A 16,806-nucleotide genomic window follows, 5' to 3' on the forward strand; every position below is an offset into this window, starting at 1 on the left:
TCTCGAGGCGGAACCAGGTGCCTCGGGTTGTGGACAAGTCGTTGAAATCTGATGACAAATCCTAAGTTTCAAAGTTTCCAAATGGCCGAGACCCAAGCAGTTACGCTGCGAGTTTACTCTTGGAATGGTGTTGGTTGGAGAGAAACCCATTGACATTTGTCAACATTTCTGATACCCCTAGGGACCTTAGAATATCGTTATCCAAGTTTGCAAAGTTGGGACAGTTTCAGACGCATAACTAAATCAACGGTTTGGCTCCCATTCTTAAGTCAAAACTTACGATTGCTCGTAGCATACTGCCCATATATTCCTTCTCAAAACATCCTCTTAAAACATCCAAGGCACCTTTCTTTTACTTGCACTATTTTGCCATGGCAGCTTTTCTGCTGGCAGAGAGCGCATCATGGCACGAGGGCGAAGAGAAGATGCACAAGTTGATGCGTGTGCCATACGAAGATAACCCCACGGTTCTCAACCTCAGACCTGGTGGTGGTTATTTTGTGCAAACGTCGCCCTTGATGGCAATAGGAACACTCGATAAAGAAGGCCGCCCATGGACGACTGTGTTAGGTGGTGATCCTGGCTTTGCCGGCGAGATTGCGCCGTCGATCATCGCCGCCAGAAATACCGTTGATTTCAAATATAATCCGGTCCTAGAAGCGTTGGTTGATGGTAAAAATGATGGGGAAATAGTCAAGTTCGAGGATTCTGGGAGGTTAATGGCCGCTTTGCCTATTGATCTCGAGAATAGGAGACGAGTGAAGCTGATGGGACGAATGATTGCGGCCTGTGTGAGTAAGGGTGATCCAGATCGAAAGAAATCCGAACATACTGGGATGGCTCAGCTTGTCTTCAAGGTCACCGCCAGTCTAGGTGCGTATCGTAGGCGTGGGATAGACTGTATCAGTTGCTGACACGGAAAAAGGCAATTGCCCCAAATATATAAACAAGAAACATATTGTTCCAGCTCAGCCAGAGCCTACATTGATATCTAACTCGCCCCAGCTGCCTCAGGGTGCAATCGATCTACTTAATCGGGCAGATACTCTATTTCTATCAACAACCCATCGTCAAGAATCTATGGACACTAACATCAGGGGTGGGCCCCGCGGTTTTGTCCGAATTTTGTCAAACGAACCAAGTGGAGCTGTCCTTGTATACCCAGAGTACTCGGGAAATCGACTATATCAGTCTCTCGGGAACCTTCAGACTACACCGTGTGCCGGCTATGTCTTCCCGGATTTCGAAACTGGAAACGTACTTTATGCGACTGGAGACACGGAAATTTTCGTTGGCAAAGATGCCGCTACCCTCTTGCCTCGATCAAATCTCGTCGTTAAAATCAAATTAACAGCCGCAAGATACGTTAAAAATGGGCTCCCATTTCGTGGAATATCCGGAGATCCTTCTCCCTACAACCCATCCTTGCGATATCTTCCCATCGAGAGAGTCACGCCTGGTACACAAATACCAGAAGAAAAAGAAGTCCCAGCAAGGTTAATAAAAAAGGAAGTGATCACACCAACCATCTACCGGTTCCGCTTCCAAATAATGAATCCTTCAATTGTAGGGAAGTGGGATCCAGGGCAGTATGCTACTCTTTCTTTTAAGGATGAACTGGATATGGGGTACAGCCATATGCAGGACGATGACCCAACGAGCATCAATGATGATTATATCCGCACTTTTACAGTCTCGTCACACCCAGGCCGTAATCTATCGCAAGACGAGTTTGAAATCACAGTGCGGAAGAAGGGTAGAGTCACAAACCACCTATTCAGAGCTAACGAGCGAAGTGGAATGGAAGTTTCACTGCGCGGTTTTGATGGAAGTTTTCGGTTTGAAAGCTCTGGCGCTGCGAATAGAATCCTCCCTTGCATTGCAGGCGGAATAGGCATCACACCGATAATTGCACTGCTACATACCATCGATATTTCTCGAATCCATCTGTACTGGTCGGTAGCTGTACAGGACATTGGTATTGTACACGACACTTTTGAGCAATTCCCCGAGCTCCCAAACTCCACGGTTCTCTTCCTCACGGGCTTACAGGGAGTGGAAGCCATGCTTGGGGAAGCGGATAAAGGCATGCTAGAATCAGTGGCCAAGTCTAACGCCCGGATAGAGCATCGACGGCTGGATGTTAAAGACTTGGTTCTCGATGGAACAGAGGAGTGGTATCTTTGTGGCAGCGCTAGCCTAAGAAAGAGTGTGACGGATTGGCTTCGTGGAAAGAGGGTTATATGTGAGGATTTTGATTATTGATACGTTGATATTCTTTAAGTCCGAGAAATGACATGCTCACGACAGAGTAATCACCCTTGAGTTCAAGGAGATTGGCTTTAGCATTGGAGCCATCGGATAATTAAGCAGTAAAGTACCTTGTATATCTGGAGACGTCATTAATCACAACCATCAAGGCCGGAGTGGACGCGCCAGTCTTTCTGCCTCACCACAGCTCTCCGCTCTCCGAATTGAGATATTTACCTAGCTATATCTCCACGGCTCATTCCATCTTTTTATAATTTTGTTTTTCTCCGCCTTAGTATCTTGCATTCGGTTCAGATTCCCCGCTAATACCGGTTCGAGAAATTTTAACACCTCCTTCACCATGACTTCATATGAAGGTAGTGTTGCCTCCACTCCGTAACGGTCTTATGCGCTGCTTCTACGGAGTAGAGTGGCATCCATATTGTCTAAGCATCTGGAGAGCTAACAGGTCTTTTAATTATCTGCTCCGTAAAGTCGAACATTCGACCACTCCCGACACCAATACTCGATCCACTAGTGAATCGCGACCCAACCCACGACACCGCCGCCCCGACCTGTCGACTTTTTTTGCAACACTCAACGAAATAAGCCATGACCCATCTGAACCGCGAACACGGCCCTATGCTGTGCCTGTACCGGGCGACGTGAGCGCTGCGTTTCGTTCCCTTGCGGAGGCGCTCGATGTGATTCGGCGGGAGACAGAAAGCGGAGGCGATGCGCCGCTCCCTGTGTATGACGGGCGGGAGCCAGAGGGACTGGCAGAAGGCGCTGACGGAGGCTTAATTGGCCAGATGATAAGGACGTTGCTGCAAGATGCGGAAGCCCCTCCACGGGAAGTGGAAGGCGTTAGTGAGGTGTTTGTTGATGGTATAATACCCGGAATCTACACTTCTACAAGGACTTTATGATTAACATGAACCCGCAGCTCTGGATCGTGTTCCAGCTTCTTCGCTAAAGCCTTCTCAATCGTGTCCTATCTGCAACAACTCTTTTCTAGATGATCCGTACCCGCTTGTCGTCCGTTTGCCTTGTCATACATCGCATCTTTTCGATCTCGAATGTGTGAGACCTTGGCTCCGCTTGCGAGGCACATGTCCCCTGGATAGAGTTGATTTTGGGCAGAAAGAACGGGACAAGGAGCGAGAGAGAATAGAGAGGATGATGAAGAGAGGAACAGCCACTGAGAACGATCAAGATGAAGATTGGGATGGCATGTACGGGTAATACAGCCCGTTGTGTGAATCTGAAATAGTCCGCAAACCCTTAACATTTACAGCAATGCCTTGGGGGAGATTGTTGTTGATTCATATATTGGTACCATACCATCTATATCTCACCAGATCCTTACTTGCATACCCTTCCACGGTTTGTTCGCTCTTTTCAACTTATTCCCTACCATTTCATAGCATATACTCATGGTAAGATCCCATTGATATATACCCATATTATCACCTATTCCCGAATTATTCCTTTCCTTTGGTCAAAACTCTTATTTATTTCACAAATCTTTTCGAGTTCCATGACGTTGGACTTACCACATAAGAATATTGATGCTACGGCTGGTGCTTTCATAGTCAACCTCTAGAAGGGAGATTTGGCAAAAGGAAGAGAACCGCAGAAAGGGCAAGGGCCGTGAGGACCAGATTTCTGATGGAGATCTAGCCGCGAGAGCGTATCTCGGAGAATTGCAACGGACTCAACTCATCTTTGCAAATACACGAGTGACTCGAAGCATTGCAAAGTAGAGCCTGACGACAACCATTCTGCAAAAACACGGACGGAAAGAAGCCAGTGCAAGTCTAAGCAGTGAAATCGTGCGCCTTCTGGATGTTGTCGAGACGAGAACCGATGGGCTTCACAAAGCCATGAAGGAGAAATCGGTAATACCTTAAACAGAGACTTAAGCAAGCGGCATGATTGCATCTCGCATAACCAGAGTTTAACTCATAAACCTGGGGCTTGTAATAGCCTCCACGATTATATTTTGAGATGTATGTACCCGGGCACTCTTTGCCACATGGAGGCTTGTCTTTCCTCGGTATGGAGCAGACTCTCACCTGTATCTCCTCGTGCAAAGGTTGAACTGGCACATTGTTTCAGCTGCGGTCATGGAAATATTAAAAAAGAAAGGCCCAATTTCGAAGTCAACATAAGGGACTAGAGTCAAGAATATGGGCGCCTGAGTGAAACTAGGATGTATAGGCAATGATCCTTTTCTTACCAGAAGAGTCAGTGGTTAGTCTCGATTAGTTTAGATGTCTTTATTCCTATCCATAATAAAGCAGTTTAGCAGGCAGTGATACAAACTTAAAATCCAGTAAAGTCTTAGTGTTTGGCCTCCCTAGGAACCACGTAGCTGCACATGATAGTGGGTCTTGTTCATATTCAGATGCATGCTCTAACCACGAATATCAAAGGTCAAAAGACAAAAGATATCAGTATATCAAATACATTCAAAATCGACTCACACAGGGGGAAAAATTCCTGCCTATTATTGTCTTCTGTCGATCCCCGACGGGCCCGCAACAACAGCATTTGCGTCTTTCTTCCGGATAGACAGCTTCCCAACTTCATCGAGAACAGCCTCATAGCCACTCCTTTCCAGCAGTCCACCCTCATCCTTCATCACCTCCCGCGCCTCCAACTCCTCAACCACTCTTTGATTCTCTCTATTGCCCTCGAGCAGAAACTTCAGACACATGACGGCGTGCTCTTTAATGTAAGGATTATGCGCATCAAAACTGGTGCACGATAAAATTGTTTCGACCCCACCATACTTGCGAATCTGGTTTTGAACTTCCGGGCACTTCCAAACAAGCGAAGAAAGCACGAGAATGACAAGCTTCTTGAGGTTGCGCCATTCAAATTCAGAAGGATCTTCGTTACCCATTGGAGGAGATGGTGCTCTTGATTCAGCGCTGACGGTAGCTGCATCCGTTGGCTCGGGATCATTGGGCTCATATGGGCGTTCTACGGCGACCGGAGCGGTATTTCCGGGCTGTGCTGATTCCTTGGGTGTTTGGGGAGCTCTTGACGCAGCAGCAGTGAGGGAGCTAAGGCTTCCCTTCGGAATACTCGCCTCCAACTCCTTGATTAATGTGACCAAGTCATATACAATCTCCCATTGTACCAGAAGATTCTTCCATTCAGTGTTCTCGGTAAGAACGGCGAAGAATTCCAAGAACTGGTATACACCTTCGTACACACGTTCCATGTCCCACAAATTTAACGGGAAGTCTTCTGGAAGAGCATGGCCGGCGCGAATCTGACCTTGAAGGTAGATGAGGGCACATGTTTCCGGAATGATATTTCCACGAAAGATGGTAAAGATATAGCGGACGGTCAACACGTCAACCTTGGTAACGGGGACAGAACTCCGACCTGTTGGTGTTTCTGTGGCGGAAGTAATATTGGGAGGAGAGTATTTGGCCCTGAAAATATGCGTAAGGATCTTGATAACCACAGCTTGTGCCGGTGAGATGATGTCTTTAGCTTGGCCAAAGTCGGAATAAGCGTGAGACATTAACCCATTTTTGAGAACGGCTTCCATGATTTGCACCATCATCTTAAAGTAAAGCTCATCGTCTGGAAGGTCCCATGCCGCAATGAATATGAGAAGTTCCCTTAGGAGATTTCGACCCGTATCCTGTGCCAGCAGAATATGGCATCTAACAGCTTGCATGTTCTTGGTACCAGGCTTCTGAGGCCCCTTTGGGCCGAAACTATCCACGATACCGGCCTGGATAATCATAGGCAAGGCTTCAATTTCCGAGGGGCCAAGAACAAGTGGAATGTCAGTTAACAAACCGCGCTGCTGGTCGCCCGGTCGGCCTCGGTAATCATCGTCGTCATCTTCCTCGTCTTCATCCTCCTCGCCACTCGCGTCCGCCAATCCGTCAGTACCACGCGAATCGTCATCACCTCGCATACCACGTCTCTCTGAAGAATCATACTGGCTATCCCCTTCAACCATATCAGGAGAGGTTTCTTGCAAACGAGCCATCAGTTCGTCCTTAGCCTCCTGCAAAGTCTCGGCAGCCGACTGAGCCGAGCGAGTCATCATTCTGTCTTCAGCAGTGACAGGCGCATCGACTGCTGCGATTGCACCGTATTCATCTAAATCTGGCAAATCTGTCCAACAAGTACGTGGGTATCCGGTGGTGGCAGTTCGATCGATGCTCAGAATGGGCTTTTTGCGCGCTTCTTCCTCCTCTCTGCTGGGTCCACCTTGGCGCTCGTTCAGGTCTGCCCAACCGTCCACTTTGGCACCCAGAATCGCAGTAAGCGCGGCACGGATTTCTTTAACTCGTTCTGGGTCCTTACCCATTTGCTGAATCTCCTTCAAATTTCTCCCAAGTAGCTTCTCCATATGATCCTTGATATTTGCCAGCAACAGCATGGCAGCTTCTTCCTTAATGGTAGCTGGCTCTCGAGGGAATGTGGATATTGTTTCCAACAAGAGGTCCTCAGCAGTTTGGTCGTAAAGTGTCCTTAACGGCGGATTGACCAATCTCTCACCAGCTCTGACAATAGGAGCTACACCTTGTGCGGTAGCATGAGATTGATCTAGTGGCTCCATGTGTGTGATTATACTGGACTCCCCATTTTGGTGATAGCCAAACAAATCTAGCCATAAAACTAGTTTTCGGTGCTCATTATGCATAATGAAGTTGTGAAGAAACTGCAAGCAAGTTATCAATAATCTCTTATAGAGACTAACAACCTTCTGCCATCGTTCTTCATTTCTTGGGTTGCTCTCCCCATCATATCCTCTTGCTGTGACTCTCACACAAGTATCAATCAGCATTAAGATGCGTTGGTCGAAGCCCTTTTCGGCAGCCAAGTTCTGGGCTCTTTTCGTTGTGGCAAGCAAGTTTCGCGCGATCGTGCACAGGTCATTGAGACGTTCGATATCTTTAACCAGAGAGAAGTAATTATAAGCGATTAAATTAGCGGAAGACCCATCATAATTCGCAGTCGCAGGATTTTTCCAAGCAAAAGATTGCGACTCGAGGACAGGGATAGCTTTTGTTAATACATCCGTGAGCCCCTGCCATATCGCAGGAGAGAAACCGAGGTTTTGTCTATTGACGGAGCAGTCAGCAACGCATACAATCGAATCAAACCGGATCGGTTGAGAGAGTGATTAATCGCGGCAAATATATATATCACACCTAACATCGCTCTCTTGGTGACTCTTGTAGAGAATCTGCTTTCCCGCCAGTAACATATGCTCTAGTCTCTTATCATCAATCATCCCACGCGTCTCATAGTGGCTCAATGTCCCCGCCAGGACGACTTTCAAAAGAAGCTCTGGTGCAGTACATTTAGCCCTATCATGATTTGCTGACTGGTCTATTGCCCCTTGATTTGCTGTAGAAGCCATTATGGCTAGGTGAAGAGATAAAGATGAACAGTCCAGGTGTTAAAAGAAGCGATGGAGAGAATTGGATTGTTGGTGTTGCTCGAGTTGATTTTTGATAACTAGTTAGCGGAATGGACAATAGTTTCACCGACTGCACTCACGTCCACAACGTGGAGTAGATTTATTGAATGAGCTTTGTTATTATACAGAAAAGTTACACTACTCCATGATAGGTTCTAATGGCTTGGTCACAAGGAAATCGGATAAAAAATTTTTAAAAAAATAAAATAAAATAAAGCTTTGCGCCACGAGCAATAGATGTGATGATAGCCTATCGTACCAACAGGATTACTAGAGTGCTACTCCCTATTATGTACAAGATGCGTAATGCTTTGCTGAAGGATGGGTCACAATCCCCAAGGAATCAAACAGATTGACCCAGAGGCCGCGATCATAGATATTCACAACTTCCTTCATGCTTCGGACTCTATTCCATCTTGGATCATCCTTGGCATCGGGATTATCCGGCTGTATAATCGAGAAGCGGTCGCTTGTCAAAAGATGACCTTCCTTTGGGGGGTGTCCATCCGTAAAGACCAGTGTCTGGTCATTTTCCTTTGGCCAAGGAACTTCAGGTTCAACCATATCATCAAACAAATTTCCATAAATGCGACTATATTGTGCTTTAAAAGCAACACCGTCCGCGACATCATCGCGCCAGTCTGACCACTTAGCACTTTCGTTGGTAGTCATTCCCGCCCATATCAAGTACATATGGTAGCAAAACATTGCTACAGCTAAGGGGGTTGTCAATGCAGCTAAGAGAAACACTGAACCAACGCGGATATCATCCGCAATAGCCAGAGACCACATCTCGATATACATCGACCAGGGAATACCTTTACTCCAGTGATTTAGAGCTGACGATAGAGGCACATTTGGAGTTAGTGCCTTCCGCAAGCTATCGTCCAAGATCGTATAGCCCAAGAAGGAGCCATATCCAAGTAGAACTGACATTGAGAGCAGGAGCGCAAGAAAATAGGCATAGTTGTTTCTGCCAACGCAGTTACGTAGCCAGATACAATGATGATCATGCCGTGCGACACAAACATTGCAAAGTCCGCAATGCTTACTCCGGGCTGGTTTCAAGAAGTTGCATGTGCGGCATATGTTTCCCGGGTGAAAGATGGTTCGGTCATATGGATATAGACGCATATGCCAGGCATGGTTTTCAGGCGTGATTGACGATGTGGTATACACGCTTAAGTAAAGAAAGATGTAAGGTTGAACGACAACTATCGGCACGAAAAGACGGTGTACAGGACCGAGTCTATTCCATACGGCTGGGATAAATAATATCTCGGAGCAAACCAACAACGTTAGGAAGAAGATCTGATGTCAAGTCAATGTCAAGAAGGAATCAAGGAATGTCTTGCGAGCCGCATACTAAGACAAGCGGGTGGTTTTCGTGGAACAAGTACTGCCCAGTTTTGGTGGTGTAACGCGTGAACCGTCCTCCACAAACAATTGAGTCGAGCGATATGAATAACTTAGGGAGACGGACCCAAACAAGGCGATAGATATAACCGATCGGTGTCTTTCTGCTTGTACTCAGTTTGATAAAATCTTTAAAAGAACATGAGAAAGGCTCAACACCGGGAGTCGTACCTGAAGGCTGGGATTCTACCGAAGAGCACAAGGAATGTGAGAAGGGATATGCCTAAGATCACCAGTACAATCTCCCTAAGAAGGCCCATTTCCGGCAACAGGCAAAGGAGTGGAGGCAGCAAACACGATCAAGGCTTGCAAACTCGACGAGAATTCATCCTTCAGGCGACCTGAGGGCCGTCCGAGGATCAGTTTGAAGGACTTTGAATATCCGCATTCAACAGAGTGGCTGAGTCAGGCCGTGGTGGTTCGAGGTCAGATAAGATAGCGCACGTGATTTCCAGTCGCCACCTGGCGACTGGAAAAATGAGCTTTTCGGGCAACTGTCGGAAAACATTTATCCAATGTGACCTGTTGAACCACAGGTCACAAGCTTGAAACTGTAGATCAACCATATATTTACAATGCATGTATAAAGGGTCTGAAATGTATAGAATTTGGAATGTATGATGCACTAATTGAGGGTTTTGAATCTGATTTGGAAGCTTTTTAATTACTAGAAACTAACTAAGTATTACACAACCACCTGCATAATCTGAATTGTAATGAAGTTTTTTTTTTTTTTAAATTTTGGGAGCCTCCTCACTAGTTGAAGTCTCTGGTTTGAGGACAGGATGTAAGATCAGTGCAGAAGAATTATCAGGATGAGCCTATTCAGACTGTCTAATCATACTTTTGAGCAAATTGACTTCACTGTCTCCAGTTGGAGACAGGCCTGACACAGATATATTTGGCTGTGACTGAATGAAGGAAGAAGATGTAATTAGAGTAGGGAAGAGAGAGAAGAAGCAGATATAACAGAGAGCAGAGCAGCAGTAAATTAATCTATCTTAATTACTGATTTACAGATGATTTCTTCTGTCTTTTGCTTTTTCTGTCATCAAATATTAAAGTCAGTTTAATTCATTCTGACATTATATCAAGTATACTGACTGCAGAAGATAAATAATTAAACTTTAAGTTCTGGTGAATGTTGGTCAAGGTTCTTTCAATATTCTATATATATAACTACATTAATATAAGTTGAATGTATAATCTTCAATCAGTTCAATTTATCTTGACAGAGTGGAATGTATGCTTTATAAGCTTTTTTTGTTTAACTTAAATGAACACAAGCTTTTTCAATACTATTAAAGTAACAGCACCAACTTCAGTATTGAAGAGAGAGAGAGAAGGGAATTTATCAGTTCAGACTGACAGAGATGCTATTTTAACAAGTAATTTACTGAGACTAGCAGTCTATTCTGCCATACTGGCTTTTAATTCCTCTTGAAGTGTCACATTCTTAAGTCTGAGAAAATTATCATAATCAGACAGCAATACTGCCACTTTTTTCTGCAGTTCTGAAGAGACAGAAGCACAGACTTTTTTATCTTCTATATAATTAATGCAGATCTTTACAGTTTCTTGCTTGTAGAAACAAGACTTTTTAATGTGCACTGTATACACAAACATCAAACAGCAGCTACAGAATGTATTACTTATTATAGTAAACTCTTTTTTAACAGCTAAGAGCTTTCATCCTGGCTTCTTCTTTATGAATATTAGAGAGTGCTTGTCCTGAGCTGCTGCTAATTTATGTGTTTGTGGAGCTATTTTTTGCTATTTCTGCATATATTATTCTTTAATTTGCTGCAGTTCCTTATTTTATTCTGAAATTCACCACTTATCTTGATATTGAAATAGAGAGAGAGAGATAATGAGAAATATAATAAGCTCAAGAGAAGAAAAGAAAGAAAAGAAGAGAAGAAGAGAGAGATTTTATATAAAAAGAGATTATTATATCTAGTGTATCTGCTTGATTATTTTGGATTTTCTAATTAGAATGTGTCTATTTATACATTACTAAGTGCTAACTTATTTTACTTAGAGCTTCTACAGCTGATTACAGTAAATAATAAAGAGATATATATTAAATATAGTGAAATTCAGCTCTTGCAAGCATTGATATAACAGAGCATTGCATTGAAGTCTAGATATTAAACTCTGAAATCTATTTTGAAGCACAAACTAACAGCTAATTTTAATCTGAGAAGACATCTTTTTATGTATTCAACTAGAATCTGTGTCTCTTTTGAAACATGTAATCAGTTATGACTGGTGCAGATCTCTTTAAACAGACAGACTGATTTGTTGCAGTCTCAAAATAATTCTTTATAATATTCTGCAAAGAATTCTGATTCTTCTTGTCTGAATTGTCATTCTCTGGCTTCTGTAGAGCTTATACTGCCTGAGCTGGATGTAAATTAGGTTTTCTGGACAGTATACTAGATGTCAACTGAACTGCATCTAGAATTTCTGATAAAGTCTTAACATGAACAGTTTTTAACTTTCTTGATTAGATCTTCTGTCAGGTGAAGTTATCTGAATTAACATCTCTCAGTTCTGGTTTCTGTGTCAAGCAGTTCCAGAGCTTGAGTACAGAATTTCAGATGTAGATTAATGGGGTGGATGTGTTCTGTTTTGAACTGTTATCATCAAGATACAGCTTTATATATACTGCTAAATTTGCATACATCTCTATTGCCATAACTGTCAGAGCAGAAATCATGGCAATTAAGATTTATTATTGACTTATGTTCAAAATACCATTTTTCTTGTGGAGCTGACTTCTCAAAATTGATACACAGCTTGATTCAGTAAAAGACTTTACAGAATTGATTCTACTTGAACAATTGAACAAAATAGCTGATCAGCTTTTATTAATTGATTATTTTATAAAGTCTGAAATTGAGATTCTCAGTCAAGCTGAGTTTAATATATTTCCTGACATAATTCTACAAATGAGGTCAGTTTATATCATAACTAGAAGTTTAGAGATGTTGTTCTGATCTTCAAGCTACTCAAGATCTTACATTTCTAATCTTTACAGAGATCTAACATACATCTGAAAAGTTCACAAAAATATGAGTTGTTTCTGGCTTTCCAGTTCTCAAGACTCAGTATCTTCTGAATAGTATTGGAAATCAGATCAGTATTTAATGTTGATATATAGACTTATCATATCTGATTTTATATCTTGTGCTTCATCACTCAAACCTGCTTTTTAATCTCTGTATAATCAGAGAATGCTTCAGTTCAGGTACTTGTATTTAAACTAAATGATATCTCTTGAGTCTTTGACATGTTATGTAATTGGGTTCATGAAAAGATATAAGCTGTTCTTTTTGGTGCTGGCATACTCTGTATCTTCAATATTTTAGCTATTGGATTGCTGTTGAGAATAAATGAGAGTAAATGCTTGAATTTTGAAGGGATTTACTATTTATTATATAGTTGACTTGAAGTATATTTGACTGCTCAAGTTGCTATTCAGATCTGTATTCATATTTCTCTACATTCTAAAATTCAATGCTGCTAAGTGATTGATTTCTTTGAAATAGGCTGATTATCCAGAAGAATGCAGATCATTGCTGATCTTGCATTTTTTAGAGCTAATTACAGATCTAGATAATTGGAATATTACAGTTGGTCTGCAGCACAGTTGGCACATTTTATGACTGCTCTAACATTTAACTTTGCTATAATATGTCTGATTCCCCAATTGAACAGCAATTTTCTTTCTAATTTCTATATACTTTATCTCAAAGAAATTCTGCAGCAACTCTTACTGTTTCTGCAACTTGAAACTTAATTACTGTGGAAACTGATGTATAAATCTCAAGCAAACATGCAAGATTCAAGATACTTGAGATGTATAGAAAACTATATGTTTTGAAGAAGGTAACTTTATTTGTTATTTCCAGTCTTGCAGTTTTGAAGACACAGACAGCCTGCTCATTTATTGTGGGAATCACAAGATTGCAATTATATTTTATCTTTAGTAGAACCCAACATTCAGCCAAATAATCAAACTGAGAAGTCAGAGTTAAGTGTAAGATCTTGAATTCTCTGTCAGCCTGTATTATTCTAATCACTGTATACAAAATGCAGCAAGTCTTTCAGATGTCTCTGATGCTCTGTCTGATACTCTATCTGACACTTATTCTGAACCAGAAGATATCAGAGTGCAGAAGATTATACAAGAAGCAGTAGCAGCTCTACCCATAAGATTAGTTAATAATAATGAATTATAACAGTATAAAGAGCCTGAATCTGAATTCTGATTACAGACTATGTTACATCCAGTACATCCAGTTGGTAATAGAGATTCTGATTTTCATTCATAACTAGAGAATTTATTGGGCAACCAGTCAGCTGAGATCTACATCCTGACTATAATGAATGACCTGTTGGAGGTTCTAGTTCATGCATGTGCAGAGCCTGATGAAATGCTGAATTACTTCACACTTGCTTTAGAATTATGGTATAAAAAATTGAAAATATCTTGCCAACACTATAAGACACTGCAGAAAGTCTTACAGATTTCTGAAGACATTAATGCACTGAGATCTCTACTATTAAGGCTGAGTATATTAAAGAAGAAATGCAGAGCTCAATTTCCTATACTTTCCATCTGATGGGCATCCATACTGGCTGTTTTATTGAAAATGCCAACTCTTTCACCTGTCAAGAAGTAACTAATACAGACATCTCTCATATCTAATTTATTCTTTCAGAATTCTGTAGCTCTTTTGTCATTACTGGCAAGGTCTTCTGTATTTTGCAAGAAGATACATATTAGTATGGCTGATCTAGTTAACAATCTGACTGAATTGTGGCAATCATGAAGCTGGAGAAGCTCTATTAGATGTTTGTTGGGTGACTTTGCATGGTATTCTGATGAAACACCAGTCTTTTCTTCTGATTTTATTTGTTTCAGATGCAATAATGCTGCATGTAAGTGCACTTGAAATAAACAAGAAATTCATATTAGAAGAATTTAATTTGTGGATTGGGACTGGAGACTGATCTGCATAAAATCTGGTGAAATTGTTCTTATTATTCAGTATACTATTACTGCCAACAGTTTTGATAAAAGAATTCATTTGCTGAGATCTCTGCTTTGCCTGAATAAGCTGCTCTTACTGAAAGATCAGAAAACTCACATCATATATGAAGACAATATTCTAGCCTGACTGGATGTTTATCTTGACTACATCTTTAATAGATTGAGTAGCTACAAACCTTCAGAAATAAATGGGTTCTTTGTACAGTAAGTAATGAATACAATTTGCCACATATTATCTGTACAAGAGCTCTGACTTAGCACTCTGCTCTGGAGTGAACTGGAAATTGTAATATATGGGAGAGATATACTGATTAAGATGCTCTGTCCAGATGATGCTATCAAGAGAACTATTGTAGTGGGGATTCCAGTACCATATTAGGACAAAGGTTGTTCTGGTTTGAGGCGCAAAACCCCTCCAGCTACTATCTCTGAGCTATATAAACCACCCATAGCCCCTGCATCTCACTCAATACCTTCACGCACCTTTGTACTTTTCCACACACTCATTCTTTATTGCTAGTTTGGTTATTAGTTAGAGAATATGAAGATCTCTTGTTCATGAAGCTTGCCACTGTTCCTCATTAAAGCTGCCTGTATTAGTACAGGCTCTTTAGTACTATTATTTCTTATGAGCTTAGGTGTCCATTAAGGCATACTTCTCTGTTCTTACTACTCAGTCATTACCATTCTTACTATGTTGTGATTTTTCATCCTTCTTGCACTCTCACCATCTCAACCAACTTGCCTACTTTGATGAGGCATCCCATCATACCCTGCTTCATTTGGTGACCAAGCTGAGACCTGAAGATGATGATGTGGTGATTTGGTGGCTGCCAAGAAAGAAAAACAAATTCTGAGACACATGAAGCAATACACTATTTCAAGATAAGATCTTATGAACTAGGAATACAGTACTAATCAGGTTTTTGTTTAGGAACAAGGTTAGAGAGCTTAGATTTGAATGGCTCTTATCTAAAGCTTGCCTGATAAATAGGTTTTTTTGGAAAGATATTGAATCATTAAGAAACAACAGAACATACTGTATGACATGACCAAAGATCAAGAAATCAAGAAATCAGAATCAGAATCAACTATGGTTGAAGGTACTACAGAATCATACACAACTATGTCACAAGGTGAAGACAGGAGAATTGTGGTTCACTCCCACATTTCTATGCCTTCCCCTGGCATGGCAAATGCACCTTGGTTTGATGGCAGAGATGCTATCTTGTTTATTGAAAGGTTTTATCAAATGTGCAAGAATCATGGGGTAATTGACCCTAAGAACATTATCAAACAGTTGGCTAGGTACTGTGTTACATGGATTGGAGAATGGATGAAGACCTTAGAAGACTACAAGAAAGATAATTAGAAAGTATTCTCTAAAGAGATTATTTATGAATTTCATAATCAGAACATTACTTACAAGATTCACTGTTGGGATTATCTTCAAGCAATTACAAAGAAACCACATGCTTGAGATAGCAACATTCACGCCTATGTTCAAGAATACACTACTATCACCAGTACAGTACAAGCCAATGGAAGACTTGATGAATTCACTAAGGTGTCTTGGTTCCTTCAGGGGCTGCCTGAGAAGCTCTGGAATAAGATTATTGACAAGACAAAGCTCAATCTTTCAGACAATATATCATCTATTAATTTTAGAAAGATTGTTCAAGTGACCATGGATTTGATCAACCAGTATGAAGGGAATAAGAAGGTCTTTAAAGAAGATGAAATGAAGCAGAAGAAAATGAAGAAGCTTGGTGAGCAATATCAATTAGCTAACAAACCCCCTACAGTTGAGGCTCCAAAGAAAACAGCTAGTTCTGTGAAGACTGAAGAATCTGAATCAAAATCCAAAGTCAAGAGCTCTGAGAGCACCAATATTGAAGCTGCAATTGAAAAGATGACCAACAAGTTTACAAATTTGGCATTGGCCATGAGAGTACAGTCAAATCAGATACAAGAGAATTCCAATCAGTATTATATGCTGCAGAGAGAAGGGCCTCCAAAACCCATACCAAATTATACAACAAATGTGACTACTAATTCTGCAACAGTACAAGAGAACACCCAACCACAATTAGTCAATCCTTATGTGGCTCAAAACAGTTTGCCAATGACAAGCTATCATTCTAGTGACCAAGAAGGAGCTTGAACTGGAGAAATTTCAACACATCCCTCATGCTTTTACTGTGGAAAACCTGGACACCATCAATCTCAGTATTACAAATACCAATCTAATGCAAATAACAGATTCTGTCATATTAATGATGAAGGGAACTTGCACATGGGTTTCCCTGATCAAAACTATCAAGTTGTCACTTCTAAACCTGAAATACTGAACATGTATATTGTACAGTCTATGGGAGAGGATGAATGGGCAATTCCAGAGTCAACAAGCCCTAAAAAGAAGACCAATCAGCAAGAAGAGACATCTCCAGCAAATTCAACCAGTGTGAAGGTTCAAGCAGGATGACTTGCATACCTAATGTCTGATGGAGAATCTGATTCAGATAAGGAATATGAACCACTGGAAGAAAGAACATCAGTCAATATTGGAACTGTTGGAGAAGCTAAGAACAGTCAAAAAGCTAAGATTGCA

At 41.5% G+C, this 16,806-nt stretch overlaps 4 protein-coding genes across 4 annotated transcripts; 2 read left to right on the forward strand and 2 right to left on the reverse strand.

The window, feature by feature from the left end:
• Positions 1–139: 139 nt before the first annotated feature.
• Positions 140–2,265, forward strand: CIMG_01296 (oxidoreductase; the record flags this gene model as incomplete). The annotated part of the gene is made up of 2 exons (XM_001247524.2): positions 140–873; positions 926–2,265. Exons 1-2 carry the CDS (start codon positions 372–374, stop codon positions 2,263–2,265), a joined length of 1,842 nt encoding a protein of 613 aa, XP_001247525.1. The 5' UTR covers positions 140–371.
• A 225-nt stretch (positions 2,266–2,490) lies between these two features.
• Positions 2,491–3,495, forward strand: CIMG_01295 (uncharacterized protein; the record flags this gene model as incomplete). Its single annotated transcript, XM_001247523.2, has 3 exons — positions 2,491–2,627; positions 2,746–3,138; positions 3,197–3,495. Exons 1-3 carry the CDS (start codon positions 2,612–2,614, stop codon positions 3,493–3,495), a joined length of 708 nt encoding a protein of 235 aa, XP_001247524.1. The 5' UTR covers positions 2,491–2,611.
• A 1,187-nt stretch (positions 3,496–4,682) lies between these two features.
• On the reverse strand, positions 4,683–7,727 carry CIMG_01294 (essential cytoplasmic protein Ctr86). Its single transcript, XM_001247522.2, has 2 exons — positions 7,446–7,727; positions 4,683–7,355 (listed from the first exon to the last, which is right to left on the reverse strand). Exons 1-2 carry the CDS (start codon positions 7,655–7,657, stop codon positions 4,763–4,765), a joined length of 2,805 nt encoding a protein of 934 aa, XP_001247523.1. The 5' UTR covers positions 7,658–7,727; the 3' UTR covers positions 4,683–4,762.
• Positions 7,728–7,901: 174 nt separating this feature from the next.
• Positions 7,902–9,508, reverse strand: CIMG_01293 (DHHC zinc finger domain-containing protein). The gene is made up of 3 exons (XM_001247521.2): positions 9,305–9,508; positions 9,084–9,237; positions 7,902–9,028 (listed from the first exon to the last, which is right to left on the reverse strand). The coding sequence occupies exons 1-3, from the start codon at positions 9,391–9,393 to the stop codon at positions 8,006–8,008; spliced, it is 1,266 nt and encodes a 421-aa protein (XP_001247522.2). The 5' UTR covers positions 9,394–9,508; the 3' UTR covers positions 7,902–8,005.
• Positions 9,509–16,806: the final 7,298 nt, after the last annotated feature.

This window comes from Coccidioides immitis (assembly GCF_000149335.2).
Source record: "Coccidioides immitis RS genomic scaffold supercont3.1, whole genome shotgun sequence".
NCBI lineage: Eukaryota > Fungi > Ascomycota > Eurotiomycetes > Onygenales > Onygenaceae > Coccidioides > Coccidioides immitis.

What these genes read in the sequence shown, in the direction of transcription:
- CIMG_01294 (XM_001247522.2), bottom strand. Translation starts at nt 7,657, where the DNA reads ATGGCTTCTACAGCAAATCAAGGGGCAATAGACCAGTCAGCAAATCAT. An exon ending in CACCAAGAGAGCGATGTTAG is followed by an intron (nt 7,356 to 7,445) that starts GTGTGATATATA and finishes CTCCGTCAATAG; the next exon opens with ACAAAACCTCGGTTTCTCTC.
- CIMG_01293 (XM_001247521.2), bottom strand. Translation starts at nt 9,393, where the DNA reads ATGGGCCTTCTTAGGGAGATTGTACTGGTGATCTTAGGCATATCCCTT. An exon ending in GGTAGAATCCCAGCCTTCAG is followed by an intron (nt 9,238 to 9,304) that starts GTACGACTCCCG and finishes GAGTACAAGCAG; the next exon opens with AAAGACACCGATCGGTTATA. An exon ending in AAAACCACCCGCTTGTCTTA is followed by an intron (nt 9,029 to 9,083) that starts GTATGCGGCTCG and finishes ACTTGACATCAG; the next exon opens with ATCTTCTTCCTAACGTTGTT.